At 53.0% G+C, this 15,136-nt stretch overlaps 2 protein-coding genes across 2 annotated transcripts in view; one reads left to right on the top strand and one right to left on the bottom strand.

The window, feature by feature from the left end:
- EMP3 (epithelial membrane protein 3) overlaps positions 1-3,699 on the bottom strand; it is an 8,968-nt gene extending 5,269 nt beyond the window's left edge. Inside the window, exons 1-3 of the mRNA XM_011946545.1 lie at positions 3,587-3,699; positions 2,263-2,355; positions 1,560-1,671 (exon numbers count right to left, since the gene is read on the bottom strand). Coding sequence (XP_011801935.1) covers positions 1,560-1,671; positions 2,263-2,340 — 190 coding nt within the window. The 5' untranslated portion in view covers positions 2,341-2,355; positions 3,587-3,699. The remainder of the gene's footprint in view (positions 1-1,559; positions 1,672-2,262; positions 2,356-3,586) is intronic.
- Positions 3,700-7,073: 3,374 nt separating this feature from the next.
- CCDC114 (coiled-coil domain containing 114) overlaps positions 7,074-15,136 on the top strand; it is a 23,148-nt gene continuing 15,085 nt past the window's right edge. Inside the window, exons 1-7 of the mRNA XM_011946471.1 lie at positions 7,074-7,417; positions 8,340-8,397; positions 8,761-8,853; positions 10,318-10,417; positions 10,578-10,767; positions 13,784-13,906; positions 14,237-14,350. Of these exons, the coding sequence (XP_011801861.1) occupies positions 8,784-8,853; positions 10,318-10,417; positions 10,578-10,767; positions 13,784-13,906; positions 14,237-14,350 (597 nt within the window). The 5' untranslated portion in view covers positions 7,074-7,417; positions 8,340-8,397; positions 8,761-8,783. The remainder of the gene's footprint in view (positions 7,418-8,339; positions 8,398-8,760; positions 8,854-10,317; positions 10,418-10,577; positions 10,768-13,783; positions 13,907-14,236; positions 14,351-15,136) is intronic.

Here is a 15,136-nt window from a genome sequence, read left to right on the forward strand (position 1 = left end):
TTTTTTTTTTTTTTTTGAGACCAGGTCTTGCTCTGTTATCCAAGCTGGAGTTCAGTGGTGCAATCATGGCTCACTGCAGCCTCGTCCTCTAGGGTTCAAGAAATTCTCTTACCCCTGCCTCCTGAGTAGCTGGGGTCACAGGCACAAGCCACCACACCTGGGTAATTTTTAAATTTTTTGTAGAGACAGCATTTTCCTATGTTGTCCAGGCTGGTCTTGAACTCCTCAGCTCAAGTGATCCTTCCTCCTCAGCCTCCCAAGGTGCTGGGATTATAGGTGTGAGCCACTGTGCCTGTCCACTTTGCAGAATTTTAACAGATTTTCTACAACATGTTTACTGGGAATAGAGACACTTTTTCCTAATTTATTTCCCATGCCTTTTATTTATTTTTCTTGCTTTCTTGCATTGGCTACTCCAGTAAAACGTTGAATAGAAGTGGTGAGAGCAGACCACTTCCTTTAATCTTAGTTTTGCATTAAATCTTTCACACAGAACTTTAGATAGATGCAGCTCTATTCCTTTAGAACTCCAATGCACCTGGCCCCACCCCTTTAGCACCTTAAGTGGTTTCAGCCCCATTCCCTTGGAACTTGGATGAAATGGTCCCAGGCATCCATTCAGAGCACCAGCCCCATCTCCTTAAGGCTTTGGAAAAATACTCTGGTCTTCTCAGAATCTTGGGAGATTTTTCTCTATTCTTTTTTTTTTTTTTTTTTTTTTTTTTTTTTTTTAAGATGGAGTCTTACTCTGTCGCCCAGGCTGGAGTGCAGTAGTGCAATCTCAGCTCACTGCAACTTCCACCTCCCGGTTCAAGTGATTCTTCTGCCTCAGCCTCCTGAGTAGCTGGGACTACAGGCGCATGACACCATGCCCGGCTAATTTTTTTGTATTTTTAGTAGAGACGGGGATTCATCATCTTGGCCAGGCTGGTCTCGAACTCCTGGCCTCATGATCCACCCGCCTTGGCCTCCCCTCTCTATTCTTTAAACCTATAGCATGCCGTCTCACCCTTTCTGAGTCAGAGGAGGAGGCTTTTATCTATATGGCCTCTTCAGAACAGGAGGTACTGGCTGGACGCGGTGGCTCACGTCTGTAATCTCAGCACTTTGGAAGGCGGAGGCAGACGGATCACCTGAAGTCAGAAGTTCAAGACCAGCCTGACCAACATGGTGAAACCCTGTCTCTACTAAAAATACAAAATTAGTCAGGCGCTGTGACACACACTTGCAGTCCCAGCTACTCGGGAGGCTGAGGCAGAAGAATTGCTCGGACCTGGGAGGCAGAGGTTGCAGTGAGCCGAGATTGCGCCACTGCACTCCAGCCTGGGCAGCAAGAGGAAAACTCAGTCTCAAAAAAAAAAAAAAAAAGAAAGAAAGAAAAAACAAACAAGATGTAGGTACATCCAGATAGGTGGGACATGCATTAGCCCTAGGCACTCAGCCACTCAGGCCTGGACCCCGCCCACTCCAACTTTGTTGGGGGAGGGTTCCCAATTCTTGGTTCCCTGAGGACACTAAGGGTTTTCCCTTCCCCTTTGAAGACCAGTCCCGTCGCCCTCACCCCTCACCATTCTCGCTGACGTTACTGCAGGCCCACGTTTTGGTGTCATTGTTCCACGTGCAGTCGTACCAGAGATTCAGGGACTCTTTCCCAGGGAGAGTCCACCAGGACTGAGATGGACAGAGAAGGAAACAAGGGGCAGGGTTAGGAAAGGGGAGGGGACAGGGTCAGGGAGGCTGTGGGAAGGGCTGGGAAAAGGGCGGGGTATCTGGGATGGGGCAGAACTGGGGAGGGCTAGGATTTAATATGAGAGGGGGTAGGGTCAGGATAGGGAGGAGGCATCGGAGGTAGAGCTAAAAGGGTTAACCTGGTGGTTCACGCCTGTAATCCCAGCACTGTGGGAGGCTGAGGCAGGCGGATCACTTGAGGCCAGGGGTTCGAGACCAGCCTGGGCAACATGGTGAAACCCCGTCTCTACCAAAATAAAAAAAATTAGCCGGGCGTGGTGGCAGGTGCCCCTAATCTCAGTGCTCGTGGGGCTGGAGAATCGCTTGAACCGGGAGGCTAAGGTTGCAGTGAGTCGAGATCACACCACTGCACTCCAGCCTGGGGGACAGAGTGAGACCCTGTCTCAAAATAAATAAAATAAAATATAAAATAAATACTAGGTAAAGGGGGCGGGGCCAGAGTGCCTTTAGAGGAGGGGGCGTGGCAAGATGCCAAAGGGGAGCAGAAGAGCCCTGAGCTCCAAGTAGGCTTACCTTGTCCAAAGTGGCCACAAAAAGCAGGATGAGAATGAGGATGTGAAGGGCTGAGACCACCAGCAAGAGGAGTGACATGGCTGCGGTGGAAGCCTGGGGAGGGGGAGCAGGGGATGGAGTCTCAACAGGTTGGCACAGCCTAGGCACAGTGGCTCACGCCTATAATATAATCCCAGCACTTTGGGAGGCCAAGGCGGGCGGATCACTTGAGGTCAGGAGATCGAGACCAGCCTGGCCAACACGGTGAAACCCCATCTCTGCTAAAAATACAAAATTAGCTGGGTGTGGTGGTGCACACCTGTAATCCCAGCTACTCGGGAGGCTGAGGCAGGAGAATCACTGGAACCCGGGAGGCGAAGGTTGCAGTGAGCCGAGATCGTGCCAGTGCACTCCAGCCTGGGTGACAGAGCAAGTCTCTGTTTCAAAAAAAAAAATAAAATTGGCACAAAGGCAGGTGAGATGTCTCCTGATGGAGGAAGGGCTTGGGTGCAGACTCCTGGGTCTCTCAGGGAGGAGGCCGCTGGGGCTTGGATTCCTGAGTTCCCCATTGGCTGGAGGGGTGGAGAGGGCCAGAGATGGATTCTTGGGGTCCTTGAATGAGGAGGACTCGCAATGTGGCTCCTTTCTCCCCAGAACCCTGTCTCTGGGTTACATACAGGCCAGACGGTGAAAATTCAAGTTGAGACCCCCGCCCCAAACCCTGATGTATCAGGATCGAGGAGCTGTCCCCAGCGACGGGCATCCTTGACTCACACCACTCCTCTCCTGGGGTGAGGGGAGGAGGGGGACCTGGTGAGTCATCTGGTGACTCATTCCCGCTCCCCCCCCATCTCTAAGCACCAGGGAAACCCCAGCCCCTGGCTATGTCCACGAGGTCCTCACCCCACCCTGCTGCCAGACTGGTGACTGCTGGACATCTTCTGGAGGAAATGGATGGGATTGGCGTTGGGAGGAAGAGAGGCCTGAGAAGGAGTTAGCCTCCCAGGACCCTTTGGTGCCCAGGAACAGGGGACCTAGAGGTCTCCCAGATTTGGGGTGTTCTCATGCAATGCCCTGATCTCAGGGCCCTCAGAGGACAGTGGACACCGCTGAGGGAAAAACTGCAGGAAGTTTTCGGTGGAGGGCTCTGCTGGGACCCCAAAACTTTGCTGAGCCCCACCCCTTCCCATATCCCCACCTCAAGTGCTAAGAGATCACTTATTAACTTACAAGGATTTCCAAGAGTAAGGGGCGTCTCTCCCAGCCTGGGGGTGTCCTTCCCAAACTGCTACATTCCCAAGGAAATTAAGAAGTCCCAGCCCTGAATAACGGACTGGAAACTTACCGAGAGCCGCGAAAAAAGAGCTGGAGTCAGTCTCGTCCCTCTCTCGGGCCTCCGTGCCCCGCCCTTCTCCTCCCTCCTTTCACCCTCCCGAGGCCCCCGCCTCTCTCACCGCCTTCCTCCCTTGCTCTCCCCTCCAATCCGGAACCCTTTCTCTCTCGCTCGCTCTCCTTCTCTCTCTCCTCTCTTCCTCCTGCCCTCACTGTCTGGGCCTCCTTCTCTCTTGCTCCCGTTTCTCTTTCTCTCCTCCTCGCAATATATACTGACCCTTTTATAAACCCACCCTCACCGCGCCCAGCTGAGGTCCGCCGCCAGTGGGAGGACCCAGGCACTCCGGTTCCTCTTTCTTTGGGCCCCCACCCAATCCCCTCAGACAGACATCATCTGGGGCTCCCTCCCAGGGTTGAGAGGAGAAACTCTTCGAATGGGGCTCTGGGGAGGGGCAAGCGTCAAGGGTGGGAGGGCCCGATTCTCAGGACCCTCGGGTTTTGAGGTCTTGTCTTGGGACCGGATCTTGGGGCTGGATAGGAGTCTGGGAAAGGAGACCAGATTTCTGTGGCATGCACTGAGATTGGGCTGGTGAAGTTGGCCCCGTGGTGGGGGTCAGAGGATGGGAGATGAAGTTTGTGAAACTCGGCAGGGCATTGTGGCTCATGCCTGTAATCCCAGCACTTTGGGAGGCCGAGACGGGCAGATCATCTGAGGTCAGGAGCTCGAGACCAGCCTGGCCAACATGGTGGAAACCCGTCTCTATCAAAAATACAAAAATGAGCCGGGCGTGGTGGCGGGCGACTGTAATCCCAGCTACTCGGGAGGCTGAGCCACAGGAGTCGCTTGAACGCGAGAGGTGGAGGCTGCAGTGAGCTGAGTTTGCACCACTGTCCTCCAGCCTGGGCGACAAAGTGAGACTCTGTGGCCAAAAAAAAAAAAAAAGAAATGTGTGAAACTCTGGAAGGTGGGGAGGAGACAGAAGTTAAGAATCCCAGCACCATCATTTCCTGGCTCAGTGACTTTGAGCCAATTATTTCACCCACCTGGGCTCCAGTATCTTAGTCTATGTCAAAAGTATAATAATACTGACAAAATACTAATACTGATAATAATAATTCTGATAGTTATGCTGAATGAATAAGGTAATACTGATACACTCACACACCTAAGCTGCTCCTTCCTTCATCAAACATTTATTGAACATGTACTCTGATCTAGCAGTTAATAATGAAAACAGACACGACCCCTGCTGGTATTATGGAGCTTGTCTTCTAGTAGAGGAAGACAGACAAGGGAAAACATCAATGATGAAGATAAATCTCAGATAGGGATAACTGCCTTGAAAAACAAATACAATAGGTTGGACGCGGTGGCTGATTCCTTTAATCTCAGCACTTTGGGAGGCCAAGGCTGGAGGATCACATGAGGTCGGGAGTTCAAGACCGGCCTGGCCAACATGGTGAAACCCTGTCTCTACTAAAAATACAAAAACTAGCTGGGCATGGTAGTGGGTGCCTGTAATCCCAGCTACTCGGGAGGCTGAGACAGGAGAATTACTTGAACCTGGGAGGCGGAGGTTGCAGTGAGCTGAAATCATGCTACTGCACTCCAGCCTGGGTGACAGAGCAAGACTCCATCTCAAAAAAAGAAAGAAAAAGAAATAAAATAATAAATCAAACAGAGTGATAGAGATAATGATGGAGTAGAGGGGAGACTACTTGAAACAGGAGAATCAGGGAAGGCATCTTGGAGGAGGTAAAATTTGAGCTGAAGATAGGAGTCATTTGAACGCTGGGGTCGGGGAGTGGTGCGGGGGAGTGGCGGGAAGAGGAAGTGCAAAAGCTCTTAAAGCTTTTGAGAACAAGTTCAGGTTGTTTAGGGAGCAGACAGAAGGGCCAGTGTGGCTGGCACATAGGGAGACAGAGGGAGTGGTAAGAAGGGAAATCAAAGGGTGGCCTTGAAGACTAGGGGAGGGGCTTGGATTTCATTCTAAGTGCAGTGGGAAGCCATTAGGTTTTAACAGAGTGTAGTACCAAAGATTTTTTTTTTTTTTGAAATGAAGTCTCGCTCTGTCATCTAGGCTGGAGTACAGTGGCATGATCTCAGCACACTGGAACCTCCACCTCCCGGGTTCAAGCAATTCTCCTGCCTCAGCCTCCTGAGTAGCTGAGATTGCAGGTGCCCGCCACCATGCCTGGCCAATTTTTGTATTTTTAGTAGAGACAGGGTTTCTCCATGTTGGCCAGGCTGGCCTCAAACTCCTGACCTCATGATCTGCCCGCCTTGGCCTCCCAACGTGATGGGATTACAAATGTGAGCCACTGTGCCCAGCCCCAAAGGTTTAATGTTAATTATTATTATTAATTTTAGGGATATTAAATTAGGATCGGGGGTGATGATTACTATGTACATGAGTCTCTTGGGAGGGGACCAGGTGTCCAAGACTCTGATAAATTGAGAGCAGGGGAATTCAAATCCTGGATTCAGGGAAAGGAACTGGATGATGGGATGTCTGGGTATCTGATGGGTCAGAGCTGGGTTTGGGATAGCTGTTGGTGATTTGAGGGATGGACAGTTCAGTGCCTGGCTGGGTACCCCGAGACCTGGAAGCTGGGATACCAGTATAGTACAGACTGTGTAGAGCCACACTGGTTGGATTCAAAATCCAAGCTGTTTTACTAATTGGCTGTGTAATTTTTGGCAAGTTACTAATAACTTCTCTATGCCTCAGTTTCTTCATCTGAAAAACAGATAATAGTAAATACATTATAGGGCAGTTCTTAGGGTAGTGCTAGTCATATCAGGCATTGGGGCTCTGAGTGGAGTCAGTACTGGGGAACCCTGATTCAGGGTCTCTAGGAGTTGGGGAAGGGGCAAATTCTTGGGTCCACTGGGTCTCAAGGCTAAAGTTGGGAATCAAAAATGAGGGTCCCTGGGGGAGAATAAATAGTTTCAAACTTAAGTGCCCGAGAGGGACAGAAACTGGGGTCTGCACTCAGATCCCTAAGGAAGTTGCAAAGTCTGGGTCACTGAAGGAAAAATTAGGGGCTGGGGAGACATGTGTTCCTTTTGCGGTGCAGGAAAAGAGGGCTCCATCTTCTTGAGAGGACTAGGGGGAGCTAGGGGCTAGGAAGATGGAAACTTGAGCCGGGGAGGTGAAAAATACGAGTCTAGGGCTCAGAATCAAGTTCTCTGAGTGGAATCGGCGCCAGGCTTGGGTACCATGGGGATATTAGGGGGTCCCCACACTACGGCTATGTAGAAGGGCAAGAATCAGGGGATCTGAAGGTGGCGGCGGGATCTCCCCATCCTGGGCCTCCGAGATTTTGAGCTGAGCTGAGCGTATGCAGGCCGCTTCCTCCCACAGGAAACCGCAGGCGTCAGGCACACCCAGCCTGCAGGGAGAGGCGCCCACTGCCCGCCCGCCCGGGGAGGCCCACGTGGGCAGCAGCCGCTGCGGAGGGGGCGTGCCTTACAGAGCGAGTGGGTGTAACCAGAAGGGGGCGTGGCCGGAGGGCGGGGGCGGTACGGAGTGCCCGAGGCCCCGCCCGCTTCCGCCTTCCTGCGCGCGGACGTGGTAGGCGGCCAAGGGTTTTTGGCGGCTTCCCGGGAAGGCGTTGGTCGCGCTTGCGTAGTGAACCGCTGAGGCTGTGGTGAGCGCTCCTTCTCCCAGCAACTGGCGGCTTCGGCACCGCCTTCCTTCCTGTGAATCCTTAATTTAACGTGGTCATAGTCAGCTTAAGACACGCACCTCTTCGGCTCCGTCTTGTAGGACCTCGGCCTGGCGGGCTTCCATACAGGTCCCCGCAGGGTCTTTCAGCTCCCGCCGCTTCCAGGCCCGCGGTACTACCGACACCTCAGCCTCGAGCTCCCCAGGACCCTTCCGACCTCCCGCAGGCCTTCCAGGCCTGAGCGCTTCCCGATTAGCCCGCCCTTCACCTCCCTCCCGCCACGCCCCTCGTTAGGCCTTCCAAACGCGACCCTCGCAGCCCGCCCCTTACGGGGAAGTCCCTCCCCTCGCCGGCCCCGAGATCCCGCCCTTTACGGGTGCCCGTGCCCCTCGCCTAGTCAGCTCAGAAGCCCCGCGCTTTACAAGTGCCCGTGCCCCTCCCCTCGCCGGCTCCGAAGCCCCGCCCCTCGAAGTTCCTCCCACTCTCTTCACAGGTCTCAGCCCCGCCCATCACAGCTCCCTACGGCACGCCCCTCTCAGGCCTCGCAACCCTGCACGGCCCAGGGCTCCGCAGCCCCGGTCCACAGGCCCTGCCGGCTCCGCCCCTCGCAAGACCTCCCCGGCCATCAATTTTGTTTGTTTGTTTGTTTTTTGAGACAGAGTCTCGCTCTGTCGCCCAGGCTGGAGTGCAGTGGCGCGATCTCGGCTCACTGCAACCTCCGCCTCCCGGGTTCAAGCGATTCTCCTGCCTCAGTCTCCCGAGTAGCTAGCTGGGACTACAGGCACGAGCCGCCACGTCCGGCTAATGCTAATTTTTTGTACTTTTAGTAGAGACGGGTTTCACCATGTTGGCCAGGCTGGTCTCGAACTCCTGACCTCAAGTGATGCACCCGCCTCGGCCTCCCAAAGTACTGGGATTACAGACGTGAGCCACCGCGCCTGGCCTCGCCCATCAGTTCTAAGTCCGTGGGAACCCTGCAGGTCTACGCCTCGCATCCTTCTCCGCCCTTCCCCGCCCTTCCCATAGTTTCTCCCGCGGCCTCGGTCCCTCCCTGGCCACTGTCGTCAGTCCTCATTGGTCCCTTATCTCCCCAGTAACCAGACCACAACACTGAGCTTGGAGCACCAAGAATAGGTCAGGCCCGGTCGGCAGGTAGGGCCCAGGACTCCCCCGACCCTGCCCAACCCCCCTACAGCAGGCCGGGGTTTCCCTCTTCCCTGCGACCAAACAGCCTGGCCTCGGATATCCTGAGAGCCCAGGAGACCTGTCGCCTGCCAAACCGGCGCCAGAATCAGAGCCGAGACGCAAGACCCAGAGTGTGAGAAGTGGGAGGGTGGGAGAGGTGTGAGAGAGGCCTGCGAGAGGTCCCCCTCCAACCCCTCTTGGAGGAATGAGGCCAGCGTGGTTCTAGGGTCACCCCCTTTCAATTCCCAGTCGCTCGCAGTTCATTGCCCACCCTCCTCTGGACTCTGGCTCGCCTGCTGTCTGAAGGGTCTTATATGTCCATCCCTACAGGAGCCCCACCCTCTTTGGCCAGGATGCCTTTGGGACGCTTGGCAGGGAGCGCCCGCTCCGAGGAGGGAAGCGAGGCCTTTCTGGAGGGAATGGGTAATTCATTCATTGTTTATATCATTCACCCATTCTTTTCCAGCCCCCAGCTTTCCCCAGTTGCACGTCCTGTAGGGAGGGGGAGAGCGTGTCTGTCCAGGAGCGCCCTCTGGTGGGAAGAGACATGCGCCCTAAGGGAGGTGGGGCGGGCACCACCGTGGGTGGGCCAAGCCTGGGCCGTGGGGCAGGCTGGAGACTTCAGGCAGCAGAAGTTTGAGTGGGGCCCAGAACTCCCCCTAGGAATTGCCAAGGGGAGAAGGAAGGAAGGGTGTTTCTGCAGAGATGATAGAATGTGGCTAGAGTAGACTTTCTCATCCTCAGTACTGTTGACTCTTGGGCGGGATAATTCTTTGTTGTGGCGGCAGTCCTGTGTGTTGTAGGATGCCAAGCAGTGTCCATGGCCTCTACTCACTGGATACCGGTAGCCCCCTCCCTTCCCCACAAGTCATGGCAATGACAAATGTCTCTAGGCTGGGCGTGCTGGCTCATGCCTGTAATCCCAGCACTTTGGGAAGCTGAAGAAGGAGGATCACTTGAGCCCAGGAGTTCAAGACTAGCCTGAGCAATACAGTGAGACCTCATCTCTACAAAAAAATAAATAAATAAAATTAGCCAGGTCTGATGGTGTGCACCCGTAATCCCAGCTACCCGGGAGGCTGAGGTGGGAGGATCACTTGAGCCTGCGAGGTGGAGGCTGCAGTGAGCTGAGACTGTGTCACTGCACTCCAGCCTGGGGGACAGAGCGAGACCCTGTCTAGAAAAAATAAGTCTCCAGACACTGCAAATGTTTTTGGAAGGCAGAATCACCCCCGATTGAAAATTACTGGGCCTTTGGAGGTGGGGAGCGTGTGGGCAAGACTGGAGAGGTGGGTAAGGGTCAGGTCATTTGGGGTCTCGGATTCCAGGCTGAGGTGCTGAGACTTTGTCCTGCAGGTACTAGTAGGGGCATCATGGGAGGCCTGTGACGGGTAGGGCCAGCTGTGGGTGTAGAGAGACCCTCTGGGACTATGCAGGAAGGCTGGAAATTGAGAGAAAGGTTGAGGTGATGGTCCAGGTAGGAGAGGATGAGGCCGAGCCCAGGGATGGGTTCAGAGAGGGAGGAGGCAAGAGGATAGGTGGGGCTGAGGGCTGCTGATGGTGGGGAGAAAAGGAGGGAGGGAGCAAGAGCCTTCCCAGTTCCGGGTGGTGTGCCCAGAAGACCCAGAGGCCTTCCAGAAGTGCCCCTGGTGGAATGGGAGTGGGTTTTAGGGGAAAAAACCCTGAGTTCAGTTTTGGATATGGAGGGATGAGGAAACTCGAGGGATCCTGGAACTGAGGTGCATTCCTAGAGGGATGTTGGGGGCTGGATCTGCAGTTCAGTTGCAGTTTGTGAGACCCCAAAGAGAGCAGAATTCCTAGGTCCTGGGTTGGAAGGAGCTGGTAGCCAGGATCCCTACTGAGTCCCTTGGACGGCCCTGTTCTCAGTGGATTGGGAGCTGAGTAGGCTGCAGCGACAATGCAAGGTGATGGAAGGGGAGAGGCGGGCCTACAGCAAGGAAGTCCACCAGCGCATCACCAAGCAACTGTGAGCTGGGCGCCTGGGCCCTGAGCTGGGGAGGAGGGGGTCAGAGGGACTGGAAGCTAGACTCCTGGGTCTGAGAGGGGAGCGCAGGAGCAGTGCGTCCTGCCTTTAGCAATGCTGAGTTCTGCCCCCTTACTGGCCTGCTACCTCCCTGCCTGGGTAGCAAGGAGATCCGGCGCTTGGAGGAGGTACGGGGCGATCTCCAGGTGCAGATCAGCGCAGCCCAGAACCAGGTCAAGCGGCTTCGGGACAGTGAGCGGCTGGAGAACATGGACCGCCTGTTGAAGGGCCGGGCCCAGGTGCAGGCGGAGATCGAGGAGCTGCAGGAGCAGACCAGGGCCCTGGACAAGCAGGTGGGTTTGAGATCGGGTTCTGCAGATCCTGCTCACGGGCAAGTGTTGTAACCTCTCTGAGCCTTAGCATCCTCATGGGAAATTGGGGTTATTGGGCCAGGCGTAGTGGCTCATGCCTGTAATCCCAGCACTTTGGGAGGCTGAGGCAGGCAGATCACTTGAGGTCAGGAGTTCGAGACCAGCCTGGCAAACGTGGTGAAACCCCGTCTCTACAAAAAATACAAAAATTAGCCAGGCATGGTGGCACATGCCTGTAATCCCAGCTACTAGGGAGGCTGAGGCAGGAGAATCGCTTAAACCCGGGGGGCAGAGGTTTCAGTGAACCAAGATTGTGCCACTGCACTCCAGCCTGGGCAATAGAGCAAGACTGTCTAAAAAATAAATAAATAAATAAATAAATAAATAAGGGCTATTGAAAGCATCCATCTGGTAGAGTTGTGTTCAGTGGAAATATAGATGTTTGCTGCTTTAGCACAGTCCCAGGCATTTGAAAACAGGACTGGTGAGGTTAAGCAGGAAAGATTCGTATGGTAGAGTCCCCAAAACCTGCATTAGAGTCTGGCCCTGCCATCGGAGCTCTGTGACCACGGGCAGGCAGGTTTTCACCTCTCTGGGGCCTAGTTTCTTCATCTGCAAACGAGGATGGTGGTAATGCCGCAGTCTAGACAGGTTGCGAATCCCATCTGTTTCAGGACCTTGCTATTTGACCTTGCGAATAATGTGATTTTTCTAGGCCAGTGATCTGTCAAGTTTTTATGACCATGACTCATGAGGTATAGTTCATACACACCAAGTTGCATACAGATGTAAACACACACACTTATATTAATATATCTGAAACAGAAGTTTCAGCAAATAATATATGGTTTTTTTTTTTTGTTTGTTTGTTTTTTTATGTGGGATATATTCTGCTAAATTCTGGTCTACCCTTCATTTAAAAAACCAGTTTGTCAGTTGGGCACAGTGGTGCGTGTCTTGAGGCTGAGGGGGCAGGACTACTTGAGCCCAGGAGTTTGAGGCTTCAGTGAGTTATGATTGCCCCACTGCACTCCAGCCTGGGCAACAGAGAGAGACCCACTTTCTTTTTCTTTTACTTTTATTTTATTTTATTTTATTTTTGAGACAAAGTCTTGCTCTGTCACCCAGGCTGGAGTGCAGTGGCGCAATCTCAGCTCACTGCAATCTCCACCTCCCAAGTTCAAGCAATTCTTCTGCCTCAGCCTCCCGGGTAGTTGGGACTACAGGTGCCTGCCACCGTGCCTGGCTGATTTCATATTTTTAGTACAGACAGGGTTTTGCCATGTTGGCCAGGCTGATCTTGAACTCCTGACCTCAGGTGATCTGCCCACCTCGGCCTCACAAAGTGCTGGGATTACAGGTGTGAGCCACCATGCCCAGCCCAAATTGTACACTAAATATGTGCAGTTTTACCGTATGTCATCTATTCTTTAATAAAGCAATTATTGAGGCAGGAGAATTGCTTGAGTCTGGCCTGGGAGGTGGAGGCTGCAGTGAGCTATGATAGTACCACTGTACTCAGCCTGGGTGACAGAGTGAGACCCTGTCTCTAAAAAAAAAAAAAAGAAAAAAAAGGAAGAAAACTTTGTTGGGATTCATGTGCAGTTGAAAAAATGCAGAGATATCCCTTGTACACTTTGCTGCATTTTCCCCCAGTGTCAACATTTTGGGTATTTCTTTTTCTTTTCTTTATTGAAGTGGAGTCTCGCTCAGTCACCCAAGCTGGAGTGCAGTGGTGCGATCTCGGCTCTTTGCAATCTCCACCTTCCAGGCCATGCTCAAGTGATTGTTGTGCCTCAGCCACCCGAGTAGCTGGGATTACAGGCACGTGCCATTATGCTCAGTTAAGTTTTGTATTTTTAGTAGAGACAAGGTTTCACCATGTTGGCCAGACTGGTCTCGAACTCCTGACCTCAGGTGATCCACTCGCCTCGGCCTCCCAAAGTGCTGGGATTACAGGTGTGAGCCACAGTACCCAGCCAACATATGAGTTTTTACAGGACATGATTAAACCCATAACAGAGCACAAATTGAAGTGTTAAGCAATTCATTTGTCTATTTAGTCCACATGTTATATTGAATACCTTCTTTGTCTCAGACACGGAGAAAACACAAGACTCTCTGTCCTCATGGAACCCCCAGTTTGCTTGGAGACACACAGCACACCCCAATAAGTACAGATGAATACAGAAATGAGGACAGATTGGAAGCTGGTTTTAGGCATAAGCAGACCCAGGGATACTAATGTCATCGGGTTCATTCTCACCATCTCTCCAACTCTCATCTCCACTTCTTCTGTCCACTGGCCTCATTCTCCCAGGATCCTCCCTGTGGTGGGGCTGTGACAGCAGAAGTCCTGGAATCCCATCCTTCCATCTCATGTGCTTCCCCCAGACTATCAGGAAACGAGTCAGAGCTGGGTCTGGTGGCTCTTGCCTGTAATCCCAGCACTTTGGGAGGCCAAGGCGGGTAGATCACTTGAGGTCAGGAGTTTGAGACCAGCCCGGCCAACATGGCGAAACCCCAGCTCTACTAAAAATACAAAAATTAGCTGGGTGTGGTGGTACGTGCCTGTAATCCCAGCTACTCGGGAGGTTGAGGCACGAGAATTGCTTGAGCCTGGGAGGTGGAGGTTGCAGTGAGCCAAGATCACGCCACTGCACACTCCAGCCTGGGCGACAGAGTAAGACTCTGTCTCAACAACAACAAAAAAAAGGGAACTAGTCAGGCTGGCTCCATGGGGTCGCATTCCCATCTCTAGGCCAATCCCTGTGAGTGTCCAGACCTGGGTCATGTGGCTGATAGGGTGATACACTGTGGTTGGAAGGCCCACCAGAACCACATGGAGGGCTGGATAGTGTCCGCAGAAGGGTAGATGTTATTCTGGGGCAACAGGGACAGCAGATGTCTGCCATGCTTAGTGACTCATTTTCCCTCGGCCATTCAATCTCTCCCACATTCAGGCAACCATAAATGGGCACCATCCTCTTTCTTCTAGATCCAGGAGTGGGAGACACAGATCTTTACCCACAGTAAGAATGTCAGGTCTCCAGGATTCATCCTGGATCAGAAGGTCAAGATCGGGCGAAGGATCAGGATCCTAGAAGACCAGCTGGACAGGGTGAGGGTCAGCCTCCTGGTCCCTCGACCTGAATTGTGGGGTTATGGGAAGAACGGGGCATGGTCGTTGGGTTCTGGAAATGGTGGACAGTGTGTGCACATGTGTGTCAGGACACAGGATTCTGGAGGGATGGAGGTTCCCAAGGAAAGGAGACTGATGGATCAGTCCTTAGAGGGGAGTGGACATTGATTTCAGGAACCCAAAGAACCGATGTTTCTCAGGAAACAGGCCGGCCCCACCTCTGATAAGCGTCTCCTCCTTGGCTGAGCTTGGAGGAGGCAGGCAGGCCTGGCCTCAGACCCACTCTTCCATCCGCCTTTCTACTCCCAGGTCACCTGTCACTTTGACAACCAGCTGGTGCGGAACGCGGCCCTGCGGGAGGAGCTGGATCTGCTGCGGATCCACAGGAACTGCTATCTGAACGTGGACCGCAAGCTGAAGAAGGTCAGCGGCCCTGAAATCCAGGGGAGGAGAGAGGGACCCCTGCCCAGGTCCTCCCCACAGCTGTTTGCCCTTCCTGCTCTAGCACTCAGGCCTCAAGTATGGAATTGACTAGAGCTGTAGGCTTGCTTTAGCCCAGAAGGCATGGAGGCCTGGGAAATGTTGGAGGACACTTCCAACAAAAAAGTGGCCTCATTTATAGTTGTAGAAAGCAGAGTGCCATTCTGAATAGTATCACCCAGGGCAATCTATTGCCTGACTATTGCAAGACCATTTATTATACATTCCACGGGGATCTTTGAAGAACCAGCCCTGTCCCGTCTCTTTTGACTTTCTTTCTTTCTCTCTCTCTTTCTCTCTTTTTCTCTTTCTTTCTTTCTCTTTCTCTCTCTCTCTCTTTCTCTTTCTCTTCTCTTCTCTTTTCTTTCTTTTTGATAGAGTCTTACTGTGTCACCCAGACTGGAGCACAGTGAGGTGATCTGGGCTCACTGCAGCCTGTGCCTCCCAGATTCAAGCAATTCTCCTGCACCAGCTCCCTGAGGACCTGGGACTACAGGCATGCACCACCACGCCTAGCTAATTAAAATGATTTTTCTTTTTTTTTTGTTTGAGATGGGGTCTCGCTCTGTCGTGCAGGCTGGAGTGCAGTGGTGCGATCTCGGCTCACTGCAAGCTCTGTCTCCCGGGTTCACGCCATTCTCCTGTCTCAGCCTCCCGAGTAGCTGGGACTACAGGTGCCTGCCACCACGCCTGGCTAATTTTTTGTATTTTTAATAGAGACAGGGTTTC

The sequence above is a fragment of the Colobus angolensis genome, unplaced genomic scaffold (genome assembly GCF_000951035.1).
Source record: "Colobus angolensis palliatus isolate OR3802 unplaced genomic scaffold, Cang.pa_1.0 Scaffold25, whole genome shotgun sequence".
Taxonomy (NCBI): domain Eukaryota; kingdom Metazoa; phylum Chordata; class Mammalia; order Primates; family Cercopithecidae; genus Colobus; species Colobus angolensis.